Raw genomic sequence first — 27,947 nt, 5'->3', positions numbered from 1 at the left:
ACTGTGCCCATCATAGTAGGCACTGAAAGTTTTTTCTGTAAAAGAACATTAGGATAAATCCTCAAGAGAGGATGATATTTTCCCATAATGAACTTCTTCTGGTGCTGTTGAGAGACTTCCAATTCAAGCAGGCCACTGATGTGGGTGTGAGTTCTTCTGAATATTCTCTTCTCCCCAGGGAGCTGGGAGCTCTTTTAGCATTGACAGTGAGGAGTATGAAGCAATGCCTGTGGAGGTGAAACTGCTCCCCAGGAAGCTGCAGTTCTTCTGTGATCCTAGGAAGAGAGAGATGCTGGCAAGCCCCACCCAGTGAGCAGACAGACAGAAGATAAGTGCTCCGTGACCACACTTTAGGCCACCGGTGGGACCGAAAGGGAACAGGTGCCTCAACCATCCCAACAGTGTTGTCAGAGGGTCCCAAGGGCATTTTCAGGCAAGTACCCCTCTGCCCTCTCCAGCAGTGCTTCCCAGTGTGCTCTGTCACCTGCTTTGCAATCGGCTTTGTTAGCGCATGTTTTATTTCGGTGTGACGGTCGACCCTCCTAAACACGAACTTTCCTCAGGCTGGTTCAAGATGGAAAAAGACTTTCTTCTGATTTCTTCCGAAGTGCAACCACAGTGGAGAGCCCACAGTGGGCTTAGCCTGCCTAAACCCTTCCATTCTTGTTCTGTTCTTTGACCGTGTTAGTAATTCCGGGGAAAGTGCCTTTCTTCCCTGGTGACCCTTTCCTAGTTCTAGGCTCCTCCATGGGTGCTGCTATTTTGTGAGCTCCGGCTTCTGTTTAGCTTTTATTTCAGTTCTATCCTCAGTCCAGAAATGTATGTGAGGTTGTTTCCACCTCCAGCCATGGTTATAATACTGTAAAATGCTAGTTTTTATTTTTTTAAAAGTAGTGCTTCCTAAATGGTTTGCATGAGAGCCACCTGGGATGCATGTTGAAAATTATTTATTTGGGGTCCACTCCAAACCTAACAACCCAATTTGGGGAAGGGGCCCAGGAGTGTGCATTTTTTAAGTCTGCCACCCTTCTTCCCAGGTGATTCTGTAAGTTGTCCCTCAACCATACTTGGAGAAATAGTGTTTTAAAAACAGTGGTCCACAAAGTATTCTGCTCATGTGCCCCCCAAAAGTATTTTGAAAAATCATGTATCCCCTCACCCATCTAAGTTGCCATCTAAAATTTTTCATGGGAAGTTAAATAGTTGACAAAGTATGTATTTGCTGGTGTTGGGTAAATACTGGTATTTTAAAAGAAAAACTGTTATATCACTATTTTAAACATCTCCAGTACCATTTAAATATCACAACAATTTGACACCCTTCATTCATTTATAAAAATAAATGAGCTAGTTTTTTAGTAGTTGAACATTTTAAATTGGTTTTTCTCCTTCTGTATTTCCATACCACTTTCAGCCAAGAGTCCTGTCATAATGTAATCTATTATGCCTGACATCTTCTTTTAATCAGTCACCCCATTATCTTCTTGTCAACAAGAAATATAAATGGAAATAAGTTTTTTTAGTTTTTCTGTTATTTCAGTCCAGAACAAATGTTATCATTATTGGTATATAATGAAAATATTAATATAATTAATTCTTTGATGATTAAAAATTGTTTTATTAGAATGTTCTTTAACCTAATTATTAGTTCATTTATCCAGAGTACATGAATGTTATTTACAGCTGAGATGGGGTTCAACCTCAGTTGTATTCCTTGTTTCATTTCTTTATAGATGTAAGCACATAAATTCTATGGGAATAGAAGTATGTTAACAATTTTGTGCAGTTCTTTGAATTCTTTTGGAATTTTGACAAAAATCACAGTGCTCTATCATCAAGAATTATTAATAATGATCTATCAATTAACAAGTTGATTAGATTCTCCTTCAGTTGTTGAAAGCAGAGAACTAAAATCCACCTGATTTGCCAAGCCTGTCATTAGCACCATTTACTTTTCCTACCACTGACATTTTCCTTTGTTTAGTGCCCCTGAGGTTCTTATACTCCAGAGGGCAGTGCACCACCTGCACCACAGGAAGATCGATGAGGGAAGACTGCGAGGGAGGAAGCAGCGCTGGCAGGCCTGAGCTACAGGCTTACTCTCAGGCAGATCCCATTTAAGATGATAGAATACATACACCATGCCCACACATCCCATGGAGAGACACCACCAGGGCTTTAGCGGATTACAGAACAGCTATGAAAAGTCCATGAATGAAGATCACAAAATGTAAGGCCTTCTTATTTCACACTGTATATTCTTCAGGGTGGTAAAATTTCTGCTTTTAGCAAAGACATAACAGATGGCTGCAAACATCAGCATAAAGATCACTCATCCCATACCACCCACGGACAGGGAGAAGGGATACTGTGGTATATGAAAATAAAAGTTTTCACCTGAGCCGAGAGCATTTAGCATATCGTAGTTCTGTAACAGTATCAAGGACCAGTGCAGAATCTGGCTTGCTTCTTTACTAAGCTACCAGTGTGTGTATATGTGTGCTCATTTTGTGGTTCCAATCATAATGGTACATATAATTAGGGAAGGATATGGAAGCCACATTAGAATCTTAATTCAGTTTTAAATATAAATATACCTTGTTTCAAACTTTGTTTTCTTGATTCAGGCTCTTTCCTGTGAGGGCTTGGTTTCCTTATTGTGGACTGCTTTGTTCTTTGCCTCGTCCTTCCCCATAAGGCCTGCATGGAAGATGTTTAACAATGCAACTAAAAGAGAGCAAGCCTTGTCAGCCAAAGCTGGAATGCTGAGCTATCTGGAGGAGAACATAATAACCCAGTTTGGGGACGGGGCCCAGGAATCTGCATTTTTTAAGTCAGCCTCCCTTTCCAGGTGATTCTGTTTAGTACAAACCTTTTGACTGGTTAATTTCACTCAAATGCAAAGATTACTTTTGTTAAAAATACCGTAGTTGCTTTCTATAAGAGCTTAACATAAAGCTTTTTTCTTTCCTCATAGCTACTTTGCACATATTTGTATGCAGTTATAATTCCTATGCGCCAGTGCTTCACACACTTAACTGATACATGAGTTCTCACAACAACGCTAGGAAGTAGCTACAGGTTGAGCATCCCTAATCTGAAAAGGTGAAATCTGAAATGCTCCAAAATCTGAAACTTTGCCACCATGATGCTTAAAGGAAGTGCCTAGTGGAACATTTTGGGTTTTGGATTTATAATGCAAAGATTCTAAAATCCTAAAACATCTGAAATCTGAAAATACTTCTAAGTCCCAAGCATTTCAAATAAGGGACACTCAGTCTGTAATATTGTATGGTTACACAGCTGAGAAAGTAGGAACCCGGCTTTGATTCCAGGCCATTTGATTTACAGAGCCGCCGCCAGCAATGTACTCTATACCAGTTCTAAATAAATACTGCAACTCTCCAAAAGGTTAAAAATGAAATAAAAGTTTAGAATATACACATATACCAAATATATACATACAGTTTTAAACTGGTCTTCTGGGTGGTGTAGTTATTCCCAACTTTGTTTCCCATTACCTGGAGAAAGTTTGTCCTGATCGTGGCTTCTAGGAGGACAGGTAGCAGCTCCCCAATCTCCTCCATCATGACTGTAAGTGAAGTCAGGTTCAGCCCCACAGCTCTGCTCGTGGGGTGGGCCACCATTCCTTCCTACCACAAACCACATTTCTTGGACTAGAGAAGGGATTGCAGCACACATGTTCATGTTAAAATGTGAACTTTAATTGTAAAAATCATTTTCTGTAAATATAGTTATGTCAACCTCTCTGCACACAACTTGGTTCAGATATATACAGATATGATATTCATAGATGTTATCTATACCACAGAACAAAATCAATTCAAGAAACATTTACCCTTAGCTTCAGGATTAACCCCAGCTTTCTTTAGGTCTTAAAATTATCACCACTGGAAACAGACAGAGAGCACGGCATACCTGGGCACACCAGTATTGAGGGCAAAATTTATTAAGTGTCTTACCGATTTCATAATACGAGGTAAATACCTGAAACAAAAATAGATTCAGTCTCTCATATTGCTATAACTCGTAGGCTGGGTTATTAATCAAAATAGGAGTTTTACCTTTAAGGCGACAGGGAGGCTATGCTGATTCTTAGAAAGAAATGGGAAAAGTTTTTCTAAGGCTACAACTATTTGTTTAGGCTTATTTTCCCAGACCTGTACAAAAAGTCAGTCAACAAGCTTTGGGTAAATACAGGAAATTCATTTTGCTTTCCTCTGCTCTCTGTCCCTGAAGTCACTCATCCAGGTTGGTTGTTCAAAAGCCAAGAATCTCCACCATTCTTTACTTGACAATCTTTGTGGACACATTAGACTGAAACTTTTTTTTGTAACATCATCTTAAAATTTTTAGTATACTTTTTCTTTGTTTGGTTTACCCAAAGGAAGGAGTTTTCATTCTAATGTCAATTAAATATATTTGCAACCATCCAACTCAGTAACCTCTGTGTGAACTGTTCACTTCATGGATCATCTCTGGCTAATTAAAACATCCTGCCCTCACCCCCACACTCGCTGACTGGCCTCAGAAAGCAAAGTAAATTTATTATTAGTCTAAATAAGCATTCTACAGGAAACATAAGTAATTCACACCTGGCCTACTATGAAAATTAAATTTTCTGAATTTAGATCATATTAACTCCTATTAACTCTAAAAGCCCCACAGTATGCTAAAATTCGAGAATTCTAAAAAGATGAAAGCAAGGCTTTTTTTCCTCCGTTGTCATTTCTTTATATAGCACTAGAAAATTCTTATTCCCATTCTAAATTTGCAATTTCATCCAACTGCCCTAAATTCTAGTTCCAAAAATGAATTAAAGTGCCAGTTATAAATCTACCTCCCACTCCCACCTCTCTCCAGTTAAGAAAGAGGCCCAAAAATAAGAATGATGCCATTTACCCTTTTTTGTACTAGAGTTTTACTTAAGGTTGGTGTTTTTATGTCAACCTTCCTAGGACTGTCAAGTCTACCTCCTAAAGAGCGCTGTCAAGATTTTATAGCACAATCTCCTTATTCACTCTCCAAATTATTTACATAGTAAAACTTCTATGGGGTCTCAGCCACTACCAAATTACAAAACTGCCCATTTCCTCTAGAACAGTTTTAAAATTTCCTTCCATTTCAGTATATGCATACTCATTTCATCACACAGTAATATCAATAAAAAAATAAACTTCCATTTCTTATAAGAAAAACATTAACTTAATTCACAGTTAGCCATTTCCCACAACACTCAGTACTCCAGTAGCTTCTAGGAACAGAGGTATATTAGTAATAAAAATGGAATATTGAAAATCCATGACTTGGGAGTAAATGGAGCCCTTAACTCCTCCTCTCCCCCTACCTGAATCAGAAAAGAGTTCTCCTGAAATGAGAAGGGACGGGACTGGGGTCAGCAGGATTCTCACCCCAGGGTATAACTATAAGGTACAGGGGACAAGACAGGAGCACTGGCCATTTCACAGAATCCAAGCCCACTAGCTTGGGATCTATTAGGGAGATAAAAGCCCATGCCTGGCATATTGGTCCCCATGCTAATTTTCTTGCCCATGTTAGAACTGTCATCACAATAAGGCAAGTTCACTGCCAAGCTGAGCATTATCCTATTTTATTCATCCACCTGCCCACTCTTCCTTTACCTCTGCAAGGCTGACCTATACAGAGACTGGAGAAAGCATCTCAATCCAGTCCCTGGGCTATGCAGTTTCAAAGGGAAATAAATGGTCCCTTGGGTCTATGCCTCTTCTAGGAGGGTTGATGTCCTACGACTGAGAGGCTAATTCATTACTGACCTTTACAAAAGCTTCCCTGACGGCCTCAGTTTAAAGGTGAGTGATTTCATCTTTTAGTGTGTTTGAACGGCTTTCAGTGCATCAAGACTGATAGCAAATTCATCCTCATAGCCCCCAGAATGAAAAACAATGATTTAGCTAAGATTTATCTTCTAGCCAAAAGATCATCAGTAGTCACACGGTCACAAATCTTCACATGTGGCATCTTGGAGCATCTGTACTGTGTGCTATCTTAACTTTCTTGTCTTGACTTTCAAGTAGAACAAAACAAGATAAGTTACAAATGCAAGTTCCTGTGCTAAATTACTTCTATTGAGACATCAGTGATTTCAGCTTCCCTCCCCTTAACCAGATGGAAGCAGAGATGCTATAACAGATGATGGATATAGAAGGCGAAAGCCTTCTAATTCACTGTAATCGTAATTGACTGAGGATCGTACAGGTCCCAGGTGGGACACTGACACTGGAATGGGCTCTACCAGGTGTAGGGAATATTTCACATTTAAAGCCCAAGCAAATTCTAAACACATAATTTGGCCCATGCTTTTTAGTCTGGTAAGAGATAAGCTCTACCATTTCTAACTCCTTATGGAGAGTCCTAAGCCAGGGGCCAACTGGACATTTTCCCAAAGGCTGAGTAGTATCATCTGCTGAGCCTACAGAATTGAAAACACCCCCTTTAACAGGCCTTTGTCATATTTTACATGGATACCAACAAGCTCCAAACATGGATTCTACTCCCATCTGGGATCTTCTAACTTATTCTGGAACAATAGGGCAGCCCAGCCAGCATCTCAGGTGAGCAAGTATTTCCAAACCAGCACATGGTTCATTCACAGTATGGCATGTGATCAGGCTTAAAGCTTCACAGGAGAACTAGGCCTGCTTAGGCAGGCGAGGGCTGAGGCCAGGCAGCAGGTAGTGGCAGAAGGTATCACACCACAGGTTTCCAACCCTGCTCCAGGAGGTCAGTGATAATCATCATGCCCGCCCCTAAAGAGCTTACAGAACTAGAAGTCTGTGAATGATGTTTACCACTTTCTTCTGAACAAAAGCAGATGGCTTCTCAGAAAATATTTCAAGACTGGCAGAAAAGCAGGTCCCCATGGCTCCTAGCTTCTGTTGTCACTGTGGAATTCCCCTTGTAGAGAACTGGCAGCAAAGGATCCTGGGTTGTGCCTGCTAATTTCTGATGTGGGGGAGCAGAATCTGGTACAAAGCAAGCCTTAGGTGATTTCAGAGGCCACAGCCTCCACTTCATAGCCCAGGGAAGACATACTCTGAGGATGATCAACGGTGGCAAAGGTAACCGAAGAGATAACGCACATGCTGTTCAGCCAAGCAGAAGCTCTAAGCAAGATTTCTGGCCCTTTGAAGAAGCTGGCAAGGTAGGGAAGGACCAATTTCTTGGGATCTCTCTTAAAGGGAGACGTTCTGCATTGGGGTCAGCTGAGCCCAAGACCCCTGTGACCTGAAACATGGCACTGCCTCACTGGCACATTCTCCTCTGGGGCCACCCATACCCTGGCCCTCTACATGAGCAGGAGGGTGACACATGGAGATGCAAGACAGAAAGCTACCTAGACAAGCACAAGTTAAGGGAACCCAGAAGCCCTGACTCACCATTCAAAGGAAAATACAGGAACTTCATTCTCACCCTGCTACCTTGATACCAGCACTTCTGAGCTTGCAGTTTAAAACAGCACAGGAAACAAAAGTGTTTGCATACAGAAAGCTCAGAGCAGAAATGCCTAAAGCAGCCCTCCTGGCAGATTCCCCAAATCCAGAAAAAGGAAGTCTTCCTGTGTCCTCTAGGAGAATCAGGCCTTTCCTTTCACCCCTACTCCTGCCTCTAACCACCTATCCCCAGCTTAAAATACCCTGAGCCTCAGGATACCATGAAAAGTAACCATTACTTGGCCTAAGTTAGAAAGGACCCATCAACCCTTGAGAGGCAAGAGGAGAGGGTTGCATGTGAAGGAGAAAAAAGGTGAGGTTTCAACCTCAAAACATGGATTTTTTTTTTCTTTTGTAAACATACACATTACTGAAATGGTGGCAACTCACAGTGCAGAGGAGAAAAGTGTATTAGCTGTACAGTTTACATTTCAATGCCCAAACTTATTTATATATTTACATAAAGGTGCTACCTTCATTAATCAATATGTATTTGCATTTCCACATATGAATTTCTTCAGTTTTGATATTCTATATAAAGGAGCTATAGTGAAAAACACTTTTGAATAAAGCATGAACCCTAAGAACCTTATCTTGGGATGAGATGTGTGACCCACCATTTGAATGTTATTTCTCTCTGCTGTGTACATTAGTCTGGCTGGGTCTTGGTCACAGACATAGATGTATTCATTGATGGGCTATTCCAATAACACAGCCAGGTGGGAAGGGTAAGGAGGAAGAAATTATTTGTCATCAACAACCTGGTATCCCAAGTCAAAATCCTCAACCATGGCCAAAAAGGCCCAAACTCGACTCACAGGAACTGGCTAACTGGTTGACAAACACGTAAGCTGCCCTCCTGCAAAGGCCAACCAGAGAGAACAGGCAGGTAGCAACGAGACCCAGCCTGGAGCAGAGCACTGCAGAGGAGGATGGATAAATCCATCACTGATGCTCAGGGTTCCTGACCAGTGTCCTGGGTGTGACCACTGCCACATTTTCTAACAAATCTGTTATGTCCCTGAATCCAATTATTTAGCCTAAGGAATGTCACCTCTGCTAAAGAGAAGTGTGTCTGTGAGGGGTCCAAAGTGATAAACGGTCTTGTTAGCATCATATGCTCCACCCTCTGAGTTAACCAGCTCAGATACTTGCTAGATTCTGGAATCCAGTAAATCTGTGTTGACCCAGAAGTGTTGCTACTAATGCCTCCAGAGAACTCGTGTCCAGATGAAGTGACTTATAGAGTGGCTTCTCTATCCTGCTCGAACTTCAACTGCTCTATCCTCTAGTAGCCCAAACTTTACCCTTTAAAAATACCCAACTTACTCCAAGAGCACATTGAACCCTTAAGAGACTAAATTGGAAAATGAATTTGCTTGCAAGCTTCAAGGCCAGCATTAGCCCTTAGCAATTCACTAATTCATCCCAAGAGGGGTTCAGAGAAAGAGGAACATTACATTGCATGGAACTTAACCATTAAGTTACCTTGAGGAAGGTGTCAAGGCTTCATTCTACAATTTTAGTTTTCAGCTTACTGATAAGCAACTTCTGTCACTCTGACTGTAAGATAAACTCACATTTGATGTCAGAAACATCCTTTTTTCTCTCTTTGTGGTCCCTATTCAAGTAAACAGAGAAGACATTGAGTTGCCCTAATGAACAAGAAAAGGGATTTGATCCCAAAACTATAGACTTCTAGAACTACTAAAAACCTTAAAAGATCATCTGGTCTAGTTTCTGCCTTAAGACAGATGAACACCTAAGGCCACACGGGACAGATGTCTTATTCTCGAATACATCAAGGGACAAAGACAACACAGACTTTCTGAAGAGTCTGTCCCAATGTTTCCAGAGCTCAGCCCACTCCTAGTGATACGACTATGACCAAACCCAAAGGACCAGCAGCTCTGGGAGAAAGCGGCAGATTCCAACATCCTAGCATGGCAGGACACAAAACCAAGGCGATCTCACCTTACCTCTAGGGAATAGGGCAGAAAGGAAATTGCAAAATTACGTTTGTTGGAAAGTATAAACAATATTCCTTTGTGTCAACTTAATAAAAAAAATGAGGCCCTCTGGGGGCCTGGGGTGAACTCCAGGCTGCTCACATCCCACGTGAGGCGGCTCCCAGTCCTGTTGGCTCCTCCTACGGGCAACAGGGGTTGTCAATAACCAGCATGACGTCAATGCCATAGGCCTCCAGCAGGTCCAGGAGAAAGCTCCGGTCTCCTTGGGGGTCTAGACCCATGCCCCGGGCATGCTCTGCTGTCAGAGTTTTGTCTTGACTGGCAGACACCTCCAACAAAGTCTGAAATATCCGGTTGTTTTGTTCTAGGAAAAACCTGCATTTGGAAGACAAGACACAGGAAAGGAAGGGGAAAAAAAAGCTCACCAGATAATCCACATATGAGGAACCAAAACTATACTGTTTTAATATACTTTTCAGTGGATTCGAAGGTATCTTCTAAAAGAAGAAGAGAGAGTAAAAGTTAATTATTCAAGTGCTACTAACGTTTAGCAAAGAAACCATTTGTCATTAATTATGGTGTGATCAGGGAAATCTCTGAGCAAGACAGCCTGTCAAAAATCCATTTTCCTGTTAAGAGGGAAGTGACCGGGGTTTAAACACAGCCAGGGAAGAGGCCTCCACACTCTGCTTTTCTCTCTTTCTGTTAGTCGTAAGAGGAAGTGAAAATTCAACAATAACAACAACAAAATGAACATAAGCCAACGTTATCCTTGGGTGTTTGCTCTCCCTTGATGACTCTTTGGGAGGAGTGAGGTTATGCACAGATCAAGATTTAAGTCACGGCTTTAGAGTGCTCTATGAACAGACAAGCCCTGTTCAGGACAGCGTTCACTGTCTAGTTAGACTAGACGGTCTAGCCCCCTACAGCTCTCAGGTTAGCAAAGGGCCCAGGGCCTGAAGCAGTCCTGGGTGCTCAGGAATTTCAGACACAATGGCACAGGTCATGCCTGGATGAGACTAGCTGTGCTCCAGTTTCAGATACCCTCCACCTAAACAGGACGTAGGTTTTAGGAAATCCTCTATTAGAATCAAGGTGCTGCACCTTTGTAGAAATGCCCACAGTTCAGTTTTCAACATCAAACCAGAAGTGTCACTCCCCAACCTCACCCCTGGAAGGCCAAATAGGAAGCTGAGAGAATCCAGTTCACATCACAGAAGCTACTTCACCCAGCTCTCTAGGAATGAAGCCAGTGCTGTGAGGTATAAAGGCCCTGGCTCCTGCACTTACGTGGCAAAGAGATTTCATTTGATTCAAGAATTAAAATGTCAGATTATCCCATAATACTCAGTGCAAGGACCTACTCTATTCAAAGGAGGCAATGGAAATGAGAAGTCCCTGAGTCCTGAGGGACAGATGGCTTCCATGGGGTGGACACCCTCAATGTAAAAGCCCAACAAGAGAAGAGACACTATGACTCCTGTTTCTCTTCAGGGCCCTGCTTCTTTCCCTAAGTCCTCTGGGTTCCCCCAGTGGCATTTCAGGGCTCAGTTTACCTCTGTAAGGAGCCTGGCTCTAAGTGCCCTTGGCAGCAATAAAGGGCATCCCTGGCCCACAGTGAGTGACAAGGGAGGGATGCAGGTCACTCGGTTAGTGCCAAAGGGATCCTCAGGGAGACCCCACACTCACAGCCCCAGGACTCACAGCACAAAGAGGTCCTCTTCACAAGGGTTGTAGTCTTCTTCTACTTCCTGGGAGTACAACAGCATCTGCCTGTGGGGAAGGAGATCACCGTCAGACTCCGGTGCAGGTGCCAGGACTCTGGTCACAGGTGAGGCCTCAGCCAGGCATCTTCAGTGGGCCACCACCTCCCAAGAAGCAGCATCAGCCAGGAAAGGGATCCACAGGGTTTGGACTCAAAATCCCTGGGTTCCAGGGCCAGTTCTGCCCCTGGTAATCTTAGGCAAGTAACAATCTTTCCTAGTGATCTATTGGGGATGATGATGATAACATTTATTTCATAGGATCACCAAATGATTGAAAATGGCATCAGATACACGTAAGCAAGCTTCTAACACAGCGATCGACACAATGAAGATGCTCAGTCAAGAGGGTTCTAAGCCGCATACACAGGTACATCTAAAGGTCATGCGGAGAGCGTCTGGCAGCGAAGGTAGTTTCCACAGATTCCAAAGTCCATGAGAAGAAAGAAAACAGCACCACGGACCTACTCCCCTCCTATCAGAGCAGCATACTGGGAGCCTGGCCTCTTCCACTGCCGAACTTCCCTTCATTTCCATCTCTATCCCAAGCAGCATGGAGACTGGCAGAAATGCGTCAGGGAAGGGGCAGAAAACAGGCTTTGCAGAGACCCCCTCGCTGGAGCTGCCCCGAGGAGGGTGGAGCCCCTAGCGCTCCCCTTAGCTGCCGCTACCTCTGCTCGTTGAGCCGGCGGTACTTCTCCCTGTCGGCACTGTTGATCTTCAGCAGCGGCTGCAGGTGGTCGTGGTGTGTCTTCACATTCTGGTTATCCACGTAGACGTCGTACAGCTCCCGCTTCTCCTCGAATATCTTCTCTGTGGTGCCTGTGGAACCCGAGGTTAGAGAGGTGGGAACCCACCCGACCTCACCGGGAAGCAAGGCACCCAGGAGCCCCGTGTCTGGGAGGAGCAGGGCTGGGACCTGAGGGCAAAATGAGGGGAGGGCCCCGTACTCACAGGCCACATAGGACACCTCTACCTCCAGGCTCTCGATGTCAGCCACGTTCACGTAGAAGAAAGGCTTGGACTCAGGAATGGTGCCCCCAATGCCAGGCAGTGAGACGTTGGCCAGGCAGCAGCAGCAGTACACTGCGGGGACAGAGGTGGTGAGCAGGGAGGGTCTGTGCCTCCACTGCCCTTCCCCCTTCAGAGCCTGCAGCACAACACCCCTGCTCTAGGCCGTCTTCCTCCCTCAACGCCCCTGCTCTAGGCCGTCTTCCTCCCTCAACGCCCCTGCTCTAGGCCGTCTTCCTCCCTCAACGCCCCTGCTCTAGGCCGTCTTCCTCCCTCAACGCCCCTGCTCTAGGCCGTCTTCCTCCCTCAATGCCCCTGCTCTAGGCCATCTGGTGCCTCAGGAATCAGGTGGTCCTGGCATTCTGAGGACACTGGAGGTGGCAAGCCTTTTGGGGTCCCACAGCAGAAACTGACCCCTCAAGGTAATGTCAACAACGTGCTTACCAAACCAAATAAACATTTCTCAGTCTTTGTCTAGCTGGTCTTGCTTAGAATTTGACCTTGTTAGAACTCCGGCCTCTGAAACCCTCGTGTCTTCCAGTTCCTCCTTCTGCCTGTTCCTCCCCAGTCCTTTCTGTCTTTCCACCTTTCTGGTCCACCTCCTGTGCCTGGCACGCCCCCCCTCACTTGTACTTTCCCCAGGTAATGCCATCCATCTCGGATATCAGTGGAGAAATAATCTACCGCCCTCAAATCTTTATCTCCAGCCCAAACGCCCACAGGTCCCAACCCAGCTATGCAGGGTGGACAGACACCCCTGAGGCTGTGAAGGTCTCACGGCAGCACACCCTCATCACGTCCCACATTAACCTCATCAAGCCAGTCCCCAACTCCTCCTCAGTCCCTCATGTGGTGGCCCCACTACCCTTGTTATCCTAGACTCTTCTTCCATTGCAACCTCACATAACGTCAGAACCTTTATAACCCAATGAGACAACAAGTTTAGTCCAGTTTCTCTTAAATACATCTAGAATGCATCTTCTCTGCTTTAATCCAGACCCTAATCTTTGGCCAGACTACTGATGTGTCATCCAACCCATCTTCTACACTGTCACCACCGTTCACAGCCAATCAGGTCACTCCTGGGCTTAAAACCCCATCCTCTTGATGCGGCCCAAGCTCTTCCAAATTTGGTCAATGATACAAAGACTCAAGCAGTGTCTCCGCCCGTGATTTAAGCAGCACCCCCGTCTCTGGCTTCCGGTTACCTCTATAGCATACCACACCCACAGGTGGGGGAGAAAATATCAAAATGCGCTTTCGAAGTAAGGCAAATTTCCAGAGGATGAGGATCTGTTCTCCAAAGAATTTAATAAACTGAGACATGCAGCCAGCTGGGTGTGTGATCTGAAAAAATTGAAGGGAATGGGGAGGAAGAAGAGTGGAGGAACAGCTTGTTAGAAATATAGCAAAAGATATCTAATCCCCGCCACCGAAATTCTAAAGAAACTGTAATCCCAAAACTTGGGAGGCTGAAGTGGGCGGATACATTAAATGATGTTTATTTCCATACAAAATAATGTTTTTCACTTTAGAAGACTTACCTTTAAACTGGATTTCTATAATATAATAGCTCCCTGATACACTGATGTTTGAGTTTAGGGATCATTATTTTACTCAGACTGGTGCAAAGGAAACAAAGTTAGGGATCATTATTTTACTCAGAATGGTGCAAAGAAAACAAAGCTGAATTTAAATTTTTAAAAAATCAGAATAAAAGTGTCTCTAAAGACACAGTCTGCTTCAATAAGAAAACTCAAATCTAAAACATTACTAAGCACTGTAAGTAATAACATGATGAATACACAGTCCCGTCAGATCCCAAATCTATGTCAGATCCCAAATCTATCCCGGGACTGCTACTGTGCAAAGTGAGGTGTCTGCAGAAGTCACAGGTAGGTAGGAGCCCCTGGCATAATAATCCCTGCTGCACTTCACCTCTGACCATGAAGTCTCACTCACTCTGTCACCCAGGCTGGAGTGCAATAGTGGCGTGATCTTGGCTCACTGCAACCTCCACCTCCTGGGTTCAAGAGATTTTCCTACCTCAGCCTCCCAAGTAGCTGGGATTACAGGCATGTGCCACCATGCCCAGCTAATTTTTGTATTTTTAGTAGAGATGGGGTTTCACCATGTTGGCCAGGCTGGCTTTGCACTCCTGACCTCAAGTGATCCGCCCACTTCAGCCTCCCAAGTTTTGGGATTACAGGCGTGAGCCACCGCAACTGACCCCACTCTTCCTTCTGACACTAACTGCACAGGTCTGGCAACCCCTGAATTGCCTTCTAGGAACCCTGAGCCAAGGAGTATCAGAGGCGTTAAGAGCATAAGCTCTGATCCCAGGAAAAGCTGAATTCCAATCCTGGCACTGCCACTTACTACCAGGGAGATCTGGGGAAAGTTAGCTAATGTTACCGGATCTCTACCCCTAACTGTGAAATAAGGAATCATCACCTACCTCATAGGGTTTTAAGGACTGCCTGAGACAAAACATGAAATAGCACATAAAAATAGCCAATATGGGGCGACCACTGCTGTTACTGCCAAAACAGAAAGGCTTCAAACCCTGTACCTTGTGAGCTTTGTGAAAGGTCACTTCCATGCTGACGTGCCAGATGTAAGGGAGACAGGCAAGAACACTTCTGAGAGAGGCACCGACTCCCGGGCTGCATGCTAGGGTTTCACAACTACCAGCCTTTGGGGGCATCTATGCCCGAGCCTTGAGGCAGCCTCTGCATTCTGCCTGTCCAGGCCAGGGCTGTCCTGGGCCTTCTGAAGCCGTGGCTGCACCACCCGAAGAGGATTTCCCTTTCCAAGGCGCCACTCCTGCACTGATACTGTTCCCCTACCACATGCCAGGATAAAGGTGACCCTGCGCTGAGCACGCGCTGTTTGCCACCCATGCCTACTATTCTGCCACCACATCCCAAATCATGAGGAGGAGAGGCATCAAGTGACCAAGGCTGGTCCCATCCCTCCAATCACTGTCTCTCATCAAAGTCTAACAGCAACCAGAAAGGAAAGGGCGCCAAAGCACACCCAGTTCCTCCCAGCTTTTCCACTGGTTATCTTCAAGCATCCAACTTGTTCTTCCACTACACGGAGGCCAAGCGGGGCTCGTCCAATGTTTATTTTATAGGCTAGTGGGAGAAACAGGTAAACAAGCTTTTAAAATATAGACTGATGGGAGCCGTGATGCGAGAAGAATGGGGGTTGGGGAGCAAACTGGACGGTGCCAGATCCCATTCTAGGAGAGACAAAAAAGACTTCCTGGAAGAAGTGATGTTGAAGCTTTGACATGAAGATGAATCCGAGGGAAGGTGTTCACACACAAAGGACTGCAGGTAAGAGGGAACATGGCCCTTCTTGGGACCTGCAAGTAGTTCAGGTCCTGTGCCCAGGCCCATGCCAGGGAAGCACTGCAGGCAGCCACCACGGGGCTACCTCCTCTCTTCTAAGAGTCAGCTCAAGAGACTTCTCACCCCTCTTCACTCTACCAGGCTCACTGCACATGCAACAGAAATCTCTCCTGCTTTCATTTGAATCTCTTTCCCTTTTATCAGCCTTGTTTCTCTGTGGCTTTACAGATAACTCTCTTTTCTTGATGTCTCCAGTGCGTGCCTTCATGTTTTCTCTCCAACCTTTCAAGTCCACACTCCATCCTCTTTTCACTCGTTTCTTTTTACTCCCTAACCACTGTCAGCTCAGTCTCCATAGTAGGCTCTGATATGCCTGCCACTCGGGAAGCCCTCCAGCCTGGGCCCCAATCCCCTCCCCTATATCCCTCTTCCACTCCCCCATTTTCCCAAGGGAAGCATTTAGCAGCCACATTTGGACCTCTCAGAGAGGTCTTCTTCTTCCCTCTGGTTCCTTTCCAGTTTATTTTTTTCCCTCGGAAACATTCCTATATCTGACTCCTACATTAAAAGCTTACTTCTTTAAAGTTATTTATTTTTCTTGAGATGGAGTCTTGCTCTGTCACCCAGGCTGGAGTGCAGTGGCACAATCTTGGCTCACTACAGCCTCCACCTCCAGGGTTCAAGCAATTCTCCTGCCTCAGCCTCCTGAGTAGCTGGGATTACAGGCACACACCACCACACCCAGCTAATTTTTGTATTTTTAGTAGACACAGGGTTTCACCATGTTGGTCAGGCTGATCTCAAACTCCTGATCTCGTGATCCACCTGCCTCAGCCTCCCAAAGTGCTGGGAACACAGGTATGAGCTGCGCCTGGACTAAAGTTTTTATTTATACATGTGTTGATGTTGTAAAAATTCATTGAATTATATACATATGATTTTTTAAACTTATTTCTATAAAGTATTATATTTCAATAAAAAGCTTAAAGATATATATATATATGTATGTATACACACACACACACACACACACACACACACACACATTATTTTCCATACATGACAAGTATTATTATATCATATGTGCTATTTTTAAGTGATGTCTTTTTTTTCCTGGCCCCTGTCTTTTTTATACATATAAGCCTTACCCTACCCCATCCCATACTTTACCTCATCCCAGGGAGTACATGTCTTAATAACCTCATATACACCCATCAACAGCTTCCATGTTTGTGTCTGGGTGTGTATGTGTCTCTACCTAAACAAAGACTGTGATTGTTTAACAACAGTGTAATCATATCACATATACAGTCAGCTGGCTCTCTGGATCCCCTGATACCACATCCTCAGATTCAACCAACTGCACGCACATCAAAAAAATTTGGAAAAATAAACAATAATAAAATATAATACATGTAAAAAAGAAACACAGTATAACAACTATTTGCATAGCATGTACACTGTATGAGGTATTGCAAGTAATCTAGAGATGATTTAAAGCACAGATGGTCCCTGATTTACCATGATTCAACTTACCAAGTTTTCAACTGTATGATGGGTTTATTAGGATGTAGCCCCATGGAAAGTCAAGAAGTTCCTTAAAACTTTGATGGGATTATGGTTTCTACTGAATGCGCATTGCTTCTGCACCGTCATAAAGTCGAAAAATCATACATTAAGTGGAACCATCATAAGTCAGGGACTGTCTGCTGTGTGGCCAGCATTAAGTGCACTTTTGACTTACAATGTTTTCAACTTACAATGGGCTTATGGGGTGGAACCCACGGTAAGTTGAGGAGCATCTGTATATGGGAGGATGTGCAAAGGTTACATGCACATACTACACCCTACTACATGGGGACTTCAGCATCTGCAGATTTGGGTATCTGAGGAAGGTCACCTAGAACCAATGCCCTGCAGATACCGAGGGATGATGAGTTTTCTGAGCCTTGCTCTTCTCACACAAATTAGACCTTGTGGTCCTTCCATGTCACCTTCTTATGCTCTAATTCACTATTCACCACGGCTTTTAATACATAGCCTTTCTAGTTTTCTACCACTGTGAACAATGTTGAATTAAATAATGTTTCACATATATCATTCTGGTGGATAGATCCTGTGGAATGAGGTTGCTAAAACAAAAGTCACATATGTTTGACTGATTGATTTAGAAACGAAGTCTTGCTCTGTCACCCAGGCTGGAGTGCAGTGGTGTGATGTTGGCTCACTGCAACTTCTGCCTCCCAGGTTCAAGAAACTCTCCTTCCTCAGCCTCCCGAATAGCTGGGATTACAGGTGCCTACCACCACGCCTGGCTAATTTTTATATTTTTAGTAGGGACAGGGTTTCACCATGTTGGCCAGGCTGGTCTTGAACTCTTGACCTCAAGTGATCTGCCCATCTTGGCCTCCCAAAATGATGGGATTACAGGCGTGAGCCACCATGCCTGGCCATGTTTTTTTATTCTGATGTGTTGACATACTGTTTTTTAGAAAGAAGACACTCCACATTTCTATCTGCAATCATGACAGTACCCTTTTCCCTGCATCTCCTGGGGTCTAACAGGTATGTTCATGAGCTATCCTCAAAAGCATGGGCAATTTTCTTTTTCTCTCTTAGTCCCTCATCCCTGGACTCTTACGGGGAGGAATACACATACATTTAGGTCAGATGCTGGTCACCTCCCTATGTATTTGTTGATAATTCCAACAGAAATTTAACTCTGAAGGAAAAAATGGGCCCAAGTTATAAGCAGACAGAAAGAGAACAGGACTCAGGTCAGTGCAAGCCCGGAGTACCTCTAATGGCCCTCTGACCATTTCTTAATGATTGTCTCTCAGCCTATGCTATGGGCTTGGGGAAACCTCCAAATGATATTTCCTAAACTCACATGCCAATTGGCTTCCTGTTAGATTTCTTCAACGGAGAGCGTGGACTGCAGATTGAAAGGCAGAAGGAAATCTCTTCAGTTTCTTGCTCCGGCTAGTATTTCTCCAGCAGCAGAAGACACCTGTGACTACAGCCTCCAGCTTTCCTTGGCATGCACAGCACAGGTGGAGCCACACCTCCTGAGAGGTTCCAGCATAAATACATAGTGCCTCCCTCAGAGATCTGAGCACTGGCTGTGCAGGGACCCATCCTGCAGGCTCCCATGATTTTGATCATGCAGCTTCTGTTGCTTTGTTACCCCAACCCTACAGGAGGGTGACAGGCAGCCTCTAAGATAGTCCCCAGTGATCCCTGCCTCTTGGTATTTACAGCCTTATGCAATCCTCTCTTCCTCTTGAGTAATTTGCTTCTAAGAAAATATGGTGACATTGCAGGGCTGTCACTTCCATGATTAGGTTACAAAGGGTTCTGACTTCCATCTTGCTAGTACACTCTCTCACTGGCTTAGATAAGGCAAGCCCGCATACTGGAGAGACCCATGTGGCTGAGAACTGAGGGTAGCCCCCAATTAACAGCCAGCAAGGTACTGAAGCCTTCAGTTCAAAACAGCCCTCAAGAAATTTGATCTTGCCAACACCCACATGATCTTAGAGGTGGATACCTTCCCAGTCAAACCTTCAGATGAGCCCCCAACCCTGGCTGATACCATCTCATGAGAGATTATGACATAGAGAACCTGGTTAAGCCATGCTGGGATTCCTGACTTACAGAAGCTGTGAAATAATAAATATGTAATATTTTAAAACCATTAGTTGGGGGATAATTTGTTACACAGCAATAGAAGACTAATACGGGGTGTTAGGCTATTAGCTATAATTACTAATATATTGGTTACCTACTCCTTTTTTACTCCTTCAGCCTTCCAACTCCTATATTACTGATTTCCTATATTAAATTAGTTTGAATTATCTAGCATGGTTTTTTTTCCCCCAGTAAGTCCCTAATTAGTATTTATTAGAATTCAAGTTCCAAGTCTACTATTAAAGGTTCTCTACAATCTAATTCCAACCTATTTATCCAATCATTTCTCTCATGGCCAGCTGACAAACATTTAATCCCAGCCAAACTAGTTTGCTCATGTCCCATGAACTTCTGTTTTTCCATGTCTATATCTCTATAAAGACAGTGGAGTGGGGCGGGAAACATGAACTGGCTGTGGCACCAGACCTCTGTTTAAATCTTGGCTCTATCTCCTATTAGCTATAAGACCTAAAGCAGCCTAGGCAGGGTGGCTCGCACCTGTAATCCCAGCACTTTGGCAGGCCAATGCGGGCAGGTCGCTTGAGTTCAAGACCAGCCTGGCTAAGATGGTGAAATCCCTCTCTCTACTAAAAATAAAAAAATTAGTTGGGCATGGTGTAGGTGCCTGTAATCCAAGCTACTCAGGAGGCTGAGGCAGAAGAATTAGTTAAACCCAGGAGGCAAAAGTTGCAGTGAGCTGAGATTGTGCCCCTGCACTCCAGCCTGTGTGACAGAGCAAGACTCCATCTCATAAAAGACCTAAAGCAAGTCACTAGCCCTTTATAAGCCTTGGTTGCTTTAGCTGGAAAACAAGGATTAAGGCTGGGTGCGGTGGCTCACGCCTGTAATCCCAGCACTTTGGGAGGCTGAGGCAGGTGGATTATGAGGTCAAGAGATTGAGACCATCCTGGCCAACATGGTGAAACCCCGTCTCTACTAAAGATACAAAAATTAGCTGGGCATGATGGCACACACCTGTGATCCTAGCTACTCGGGAGGCTGAGGCGGAAGAATCGCTTGAACCCAGGAGGTGAGGTTGCAGTGAGCTGAGATTGTACCACTGCACTCCAGCCTGGTGACAAAGCAAGACTGTCTCCACCAAAAAAAAAAAAAAAGGATTAAAAAAACATTTACTTTAAAGAATGCTGCAACAAGTATACAGAAATAGCTGGCACAATGCCTAACTCCCCAGAAGGTGCTGAGAAAGTGACAGACCGTGGTTCTAACTCTGTTCACACCTTTCCTGGTTCTGGAATCAGCATTTCTCACTATCCACCTAGCCAAATACGCTGCGTCTTCTCCCAAGGCATCTCCCACAGTTCTCCCCTGGACTCTAGGTATAATTTCTCTACCAGGGGAGCCCTAGGTTTCCATGGAAATATCTTGTGACCAACCACAGGGGAAGGAGAAGGAAGAGAAAGAGGAGATTCATATTCTTAGTCATATTTGCACCCTTCCGACACCTAACGCTTCACCGGGTGTTTTGCTAACTGTAAACAGGCATATTCTCGTACCAAAGCCAAAGTACTTCAGAAACAAACACAAAATGAAGTAAAATTAAAAGTATCTTAACTAAGAAATGTCATACTTATTCATCAAGCGCTTCACTTCATCTTTAGTTCAAATGTCTAGTGTTAAAATATCAGAAGAAATCAACAGAATTAAATCCATCTTTTCACAACTCGCCTATCACACTCACCTTAATACAATGATTACAGAAATGTCTAGAAAGCAATATGTTTAAGATAACTTGCCTTATGTTTTAAACAAACTCAAATGCTTATGTTGCAACTCTATCAAAAGCAGACATTTTGTATGATCCAAAGATATACTTTTATTTATTAAAAATTAATCAATAGCTACTATTCCCAGATACAGATCCAGTATCATGTAAGAAGAGCAAGGCTAACCTCACCTTCATCTCAGGGTACATGTATCGGTGGATAGAAGGCAGCCAGTAGACAGGTGGCAGGCTGCTGCCTCTTCCAGGACCAGCATGGAGCACCCCCTTTTTGTCCTCATAGAAGGCAGCCAGATGAGAATAATGTCCTGGCATCTCCAGTTGGTGCCTGCAGAAAAACACATACATGCATGCATGCACACACATGCGTGCGTGGGCACGCACACACACACACACACACACACAGAGTGAGAACAGACCTGGTCACAGCTCTGCTCCCACTTCTACCCCTTCCCCTCGCAAAGCCCGTAACACTCATGGCAAAGGCCCTGACATACTCCAAAGATCCCCATCTGGAGGTTGCTTAGGTCACCTCCTTTGATGCTACACAGGATCCTTAGGAAAAGTTCAAACATGGGCCTGAAACTCCCTGACAGCACCATGGAACACATTCTTTTTCTCATGGGAAACAGACAGAATTAACAGACTATGACTAATGTCTATTGTTCTTGAGCAAGGTACGCTGGAGACTGGGTGCCACTTCCCAGAGAATGGCTGCTTCCTGTGAGAAGGGCCAGCTTGGAAGCCTAAAATTCCCTGCCTAAAGCCACTCTTTGTTTAGCGAACTCACGCTTGCCTGCTTGCTTTGTTGTTGCAGAAGAATACAGAGAAGCTTACTCCCAATGTCTCAAATAAGCAAAAACAATTATTATTGGATTTCACCAGGGCTCATAATTTGTGCATCAAGTATAACAATAAAGAAATAAAAAGCATCACAGTCTCTTCTCTGCCAGCCCCACCAGCTTGGGTTGTAGAGCCTGGCTGTGGCTGGCCTAGCTAGCTGATCCCAGACCCCAGAACCCAGCAGGCAGCACCAACATCCTGGCCATTTGGATAGCGGAAAATCCTGCCCCCGAGTGGAATGCAGGAGCACTGTCGGGACTGTTTGTCGCTGTTTAATGGGGGTGTTATAGGTTGAATTTTGTACCCACAAAAAATGGGGCCCCAGTACCTCACTCAGAATGGGACCGTATTTGGATAGCATCTTTACATAGGTAATAAAGTTCAAATGAAGTTACTGGAGTGGTCCCTAAGTCCAACATGAACGCTGTCCTTATAGAAAGGGGACATTTGGACACAGAGACACACACATAGAGCAAACAGCAGGTAAACATGAAGACAGAGACTGGGATGGTGCATATCCAAGCCAAGGAACCCCAAAGATTGCCAGCATCCACCAGCAGCTAGGGGAGAGGCCTGGAACAGATTCTCCCTCACAGCTTCAGAGGGAACTCACACTGCTGAGACCTTGACTTTGGGCTTCCAGCCGCTAGAACTGAGACAACATGTTTCTGCTGTTTTAAGCCACCCAATGTTTGGCACTTTGTTATGCAGCCCCGGAAAAGCCCTAATTGAGGGAGGAATAGAAGGCGCCAAAACCCTTTTAGCCCATCTTTATTTTCTCAGTGTTCTACAATTTCCATCAATCAACGAACAAAAAGCAAAATATAGCTTCACTAAGCAAGGGAAACATCTCTAATTATGGTTGGCCCTGGAACAGCAGTGATTAAAAATAGGCACTCCCCGCTGCCACGCTGCCTCTGCAGACTGCCACTGTGGCTTACTCCAAACTATGCCACAAACTGCTCAGAGTCAAGATTTTCATCGACCAACTATAGCATGCTATTCTCCACCCATCTCCACTCCAGAGTGATTCACAGCTCTTACGACAAAGCGATGACAAGAGACCTTCAGACAAATTTATATTTTATAAAGAAACAAAAATCATCACAATATTCATATAATGATTACTAACATAAGATGGATGATAGCTCCAATTTCAGGGCTCCTATACATTTTAAGCTTTGACAAAGAGGTAGTGATGTGATAGAATAACAAATAACTAGTTGGGAGGAGGGTACTTATAATCATTTAGCTCACTTTTACAAATGATCATGAGCTAGATAAGAAACCCATGGTGGCTAAGCTGTGTCTGACTATTCTAAGATGGCAGATTTCAGATACTTTTTAGGGATGTTTGTCAAACTGATGAAAGTTTAGAAAATCACACAAAGGCAATTATGTTCAAAGGTATTTTCATTAGGATGGAATTTCCCTAAAAAGAACATTGAGAATCATTTTATTATATTTTTAATACTATATCTTCTATGTTAAAGGGGGCTGTGTCAAGGGTAATATTTTTTCATTTCCTGGTTTATTGTTTGCTGAGTTGCTGTCTTTTGTGTTTAACTATATTAAACTGCATACTTGAACCAAGATTTTAAAAAAAAGTTCAGTACTAAAGTTGGAGTCCTTTAGACAAAGAGCTAATATGAGAATTCTGTCCTTTGATTGCTTCAGATATTACTGACTGATGGGACAGAACAAGGCAATAATATGGAATATGGAATCTGAACACAGACACAAATATAAGTTGGCAGTTCCTGGATGAATGTTAAGTGACTGGTGTATGAAAGCCTCGACATTTAAACACACTACAGATATTGTGGTTTGACAATCTTGTTTGTTGCAACATCAAGAAAAACCGAGAAGTACTGAAGCAAGGCTCAGAGTGCTGGATGATGTTAGTCTTCAAAGATGATGTCAAAGGAGCCCTTCCTGGTGAACTCACCTGCAAGAATGCAGAGATCAAGAAACCAACACACTGAAATGTATGCCAAACCACCTATGGAAACTGTCTGAGAGCCATGACACTGTAAAAACTAGAGAATAATCAGCTCAATATCTATTATTAATCTGAAGCTCCAGGCTGCTGGGCCAGAGACACTGGGGTTCCCCTTATGCGCACAGCTCCTTCACTGATAAAACACAGCCATATATGGCCATGCAGATTGCAACTGACCCTGCCTGTCCCTACCACACTAGCAATAATGCATCCATGGTCAGAATCAGAGATGCCTCTGTGCAACAATTACACTTCATCACTCTGGTGTGTTAATTATTGGTCTGAACAGGCTGGGCGTGGTGGCTCATGCCCGTAATCCCAACACTTTGGGAGGCTGAGGTGGGTGGATCACTTGGGGCCAAGAGTTCGAGACCAATCTGGCCAACATGATGAAACCCTGTCTCTACTAAAAATCCCAGCTACTAGGGAGGCTGAGGCATGAGAATCGCTTGAATCCAGGAGGTGGAGGTTGCAGTAAACCAAGATCATGCCATTGCACTCCAGCCTGGGTGAGAGAGCAAGACTCTGTTTCAAAAAATATATATATATATATATGTGTGTGTGTGTGTGCACGTGTGTGTGTGTATTTATACATGTGTATATATGTGTGTGTATACATATATATATATACACATATGAACAAATCAATATATATATATTTCTCTCTGAACAAATCACCTTCTAGCTCCTGGCTTAGAAAATGCAAAAAAATAAGCACTCCCATTTACTCCTGGAGCAGGGATAAAATGGCACCACCTTCTGAAGGGTAACTTACAGTTTGTATTAAATTATATACTGTATATGCCCTCTGATCCAATGATTCTACTTCTTGGACTGTGGCCTAAAGAACTATTTCTAGATGCGAACAGCATTTATTCACAAGGATGCTGATGTTCACAGTGGTGAAAAAAATAAGGAACAAACTGAAAGCCCAACAACAGTGAAACAGTTAAATACATTGTGATATATCTATATATTAAAATGCTGTGAAACCACAGTAATGTTGAAAACTACAATTCATGATACACCGGAAAGGTGTTAACATACCAAGTTACAAAATTTACATACTGAATGACCTCAATAATCCTTTAAGAAAATAAAATGTGTATGTATAACATATATTTGCACCTGGGAAAATACTAGAAGGATATAAAACAAAATGTTAACAGTAGATAGGTCTGGCTGGTGACATCATTTTTTTCTTTGAGCTTTTCTCTATTTTTAAAGTTTCCCATAATAACTAACTACAGGTTAATTTTATATTTAGTCATTTTAAACTTTTCACTATGAACATTTTGAAACATATACACAAAATGTAAAAGAAGAGAATAATGAACCCCATGTATTTGTCATCTAGCTTCAACAATAATCAATATTTGATCAATATGGTTATATGTATACCCTACCATCACTTTTTTCCTAGAATGTCTTAAAGAAAATCCTACATCATTACATTTACTAATAAATGCTTTGTAAGGCATCTCTAACTGATGAGGTCTGTTTAAATAATGTAACACATAACCACCATGCCATGATCTCACCTAACAAGAATAACGCCTTAATATAAACTAATATCCGGTCCACGTTCAAAATATAGCCATTCTCCCCCAGACGCTAGTTTACAGTTGGTTTGTTTAAACTGAGATCTGAGCAAGGTAAAATGTGGTTACGAGTCACAGGTCCCATTATGCAATAACAGTCCCTCCTGCCTTTTCTAATTTAATTTCTCAATTATAAAATAGTTCTCCAATATCTTCTGATTAATAAGAAATAATCATTAGAAGACTCTTTAGAGAGATTTTGAGGGCAAAAGTTGTAGATGAAATACAAATAAATAGGTTTGGAACATCACAAGTCAGAAGAAATATAAAACACAGATTAAGTGTTGCAGAAATCAAGATTAGTGAATTTATGTAAAAGTTACTGCTGCAGTCAAGTATTATCCCAGCCTAGACCTGAGCTTATCTAACTGTGCTTCTTTCTTTTCCTCATACTCTGTCATACAAGTCTCTTCTGTTATGTTACCTATAATCTCTTTAATCACTAAGCTACAAAACCTTTCTAGCTATGACTCAAAATCTAGAAGCCATAAAAAGATTAATGAATTCAAAGAAAAACACCTACATCACAAGAAGGTAATGCTGAAAGACAAATGACAAAGTGGTAAAGTATTTTCAACTTATATCACAAAGAACAAATTTCCCTATCCTACAAACTCCTAGAAATAAGAAAAGGTAAACAACAAATGTAGCAAAGGCTAGAAATGGTTCAGAGTAAGAAATACAAATGACTCAAACATATATAAAGATGCTCAACGTCACTTATAAGAAAAATATAAATTAAAACTATACTGAGGTACTGTTTTCTTATCCATCAGGTTAGAATGTCCAAACTCCCAAACTTTCATTTTTGTGTTGGCGATGCTGTGATGAAACAGGCATTCTCTTGTATTACTGCTGGCCATGCAAATGGCACAAGCTCTATGGGAAGCAATTTGACAGGATCTATTAAAATTAAAATTACATATACACATATCCTTTGAAGCATCAATTTCATTTCTGAAAATTTAATATACAGATAAACCCCTCACGTGTGAAATGCATGATATTCAATGCAGCATCATTTGTAGCAGGAAATGGACAGGAAATAACCAAATGTCTATCAATAATGAGCTTGATAAATAAAGTGCTATTCTTCTATACAAGGCATATGACATGGCTGAAAACAAGGAAGAAACTCTCAATGTACTGATATGAGATCTGTCATACTATTGAATGAAAAAGGCTAGGTGCAAAATAACATGAATAACATGCTATCTTTTGCAAGAAAAAGGGAGACAAGAATATACATTTGTATTTGTGTATACACACACACACTTTGGGATGATACATGAGAAATGAATTGTGATTACTGGAATTATTTGAATGGATATGGGAACTGGGTGAAGATCTTTCACTTTATGTGAGTGGTAGTCTGCCACACTCTTCTTTAGTAATAAAACCTTCCAAATTTTAGATGGACACATGGACGCCCAGCTAAAGGCCACATTTCCCAGATTCCCTTGCTACTATGTGTGCCTAGTAACCAAGAACTGGTCACATTCCACTGATCCCAGGTCTTTCCCTCTTCCTACAGGCTGGAAAATGACATTGTAATGGTGAGACAGCTTCCACCATGTGGATGAGGACAACACTATAGAAAATGATATAAGACTGAATGACTTGGGTCCAAGAATGACCAATGGAACAGAACCACCTACCCGCAATGAACTACTACAACTGCCACGCTAGAAAAGCTGTAATTCTGTCTTACTGTGTCACTGTATTGGGCATCTCTTTGTTACAGCAATTTATACTCTAGTTAAAGCCAAAAATGATACCTAGAAATGAGTTAATACAGTATAAAAAACCATACAGAGGCACTGGCTTTGTAGCTGGAAGAGGAGAGTGGTGAGAAAATAGATATTGCAGACTAGAAAGCTGGCAACCTCCCAGCACTTCGGGAGGCCGAGGCTGGTGGATCACGAGGTCAAGAGATCGAGACCATCCTGGTCAACATGGTGAAACCCCGTCTCTACTAAGAATACAAAAAAAAAAAAAAAAAAATTAGCTGGGCATGGTGGCGCGTGCCTGTAATCCCAGCTACTCGGGAGGCTGAGGCAGGAGAATTGCCTGAACCCAGGAGGCGGAGGTTGCAGTGAGCCGAGATCGCGCCATTGCACTCCAGCCTGGGTAACAAGAGCAAAACTCCGTGTCAAAAAAAAAAAAAAAGAAAGAAAGCTGACAACCCACTGGGTGTGGTGGCTCAGGCCTGTAATCCCAGCACTTTGGGAGGCCGAGGCAGGCAGATCATCTGAGGTCAGGAGTTAGAGACCAGCCTGGCCAATATGGCAAAACCCCATTTCTACTAAAAAAAAAAAAAAAAAATTAGCTAGGCATGGTGGCATGTGCCTGTAATCCCAGCTACATAGGAGGCTGAGGCAGGAGAATCGCCTGAACCCAGGAGGCGGAGGTTGCAGTGAGCTGAGATCGCACCGCTGCACTCCCGCACTCCCGCCTGGCAACAACAACAACAA

At 43.2% G+C, this 27,947-nt stretch overlaps 2 protein-coding genes across 5 annotated transcripts in view; one reads left to right on the top strand and one right to left on the bottom strand.

The window, feature by feature from the left end:
• The window catches only part of AGK (acylglycerol kinase), a 150,620-nt gene extending 137,906 nt beyond the window's left edge, over nt 1–12,714 (top strand). For all 3 annotated transcript variants that reach the window (XM_012447482.3, XM_064372837.1, XM_012447481.3), the window contains exon 16: nt 179–12,714. In XM_012447482.3, coding sequence (XP_012302905.2) covers nt 179–313 — 135 coding nt within the window. In that variant the 3' untranslated portion in view covers nt 314–12,714. The remainder of the gene's footprint in view (nt 1–178) is intronic.
• Nucleotides 3,704–27,947, bottom strand: part of DENND11 (DENN domain containing 11) — a 42,186-nt gene continuing 17,942 nt past the window's right edge. The window contains exons 4-9 of one of the 2 annotated variants that reach the window (XM_064372827.1): nt 21,202–21,355; nt 13,446–13,584; nt 12,181–12,312; nt 11,898–12,048; nt 11,168–11,236; nt 3,704–9,838 (exon numbers count right to left, since the gene is read on the bottom strand). In XM_064372827.1, coding sequence (XP_064228897.1) covers nt 9,643–9,838; nt 11,168–11,236; nt 11,898–12,048; nt 12,181–12,312; nt 13,446–13,584; nt 21,202–21,355 — 841 coding nt within the window. In that variant the 3' untranslated portion in view covers nt 3,704–9,642. The remainder of the gene's footprint in view (nt 9,839–11,167; nt 11,237–11,897; nt 12,049–12,180; nt 12,313–13,445; nt 13,585–21,201; nt 21,356–27,947) is intronic. The other variant, XM_064372829.1, reaches the window with a different exon arrangement.

Source organism: Aotus nancymaae, unplaced genomic scaffold, assembly GCF_030222135.1.
Source record: "Aotus nancymaae isolate 86718 unplaced genomic scaffold, 86718_ANA_hifiasm-v0.15.2.pri h1tg000002l, whole genome shotgun sequence".
In the NCBI taxonomy this organism is placed as follows: domain Eukaryota; kingdom Metazoa; phylum Chordata; class Mammalia; order Primates; family Aotidae; genus Aotus; species Aotus nancymaae.
The sequence above is the reverse complement of the archived record's forward strand: the minus strand, read 5'-3'. Positions and strand labels throughout refer to the sequence as shown.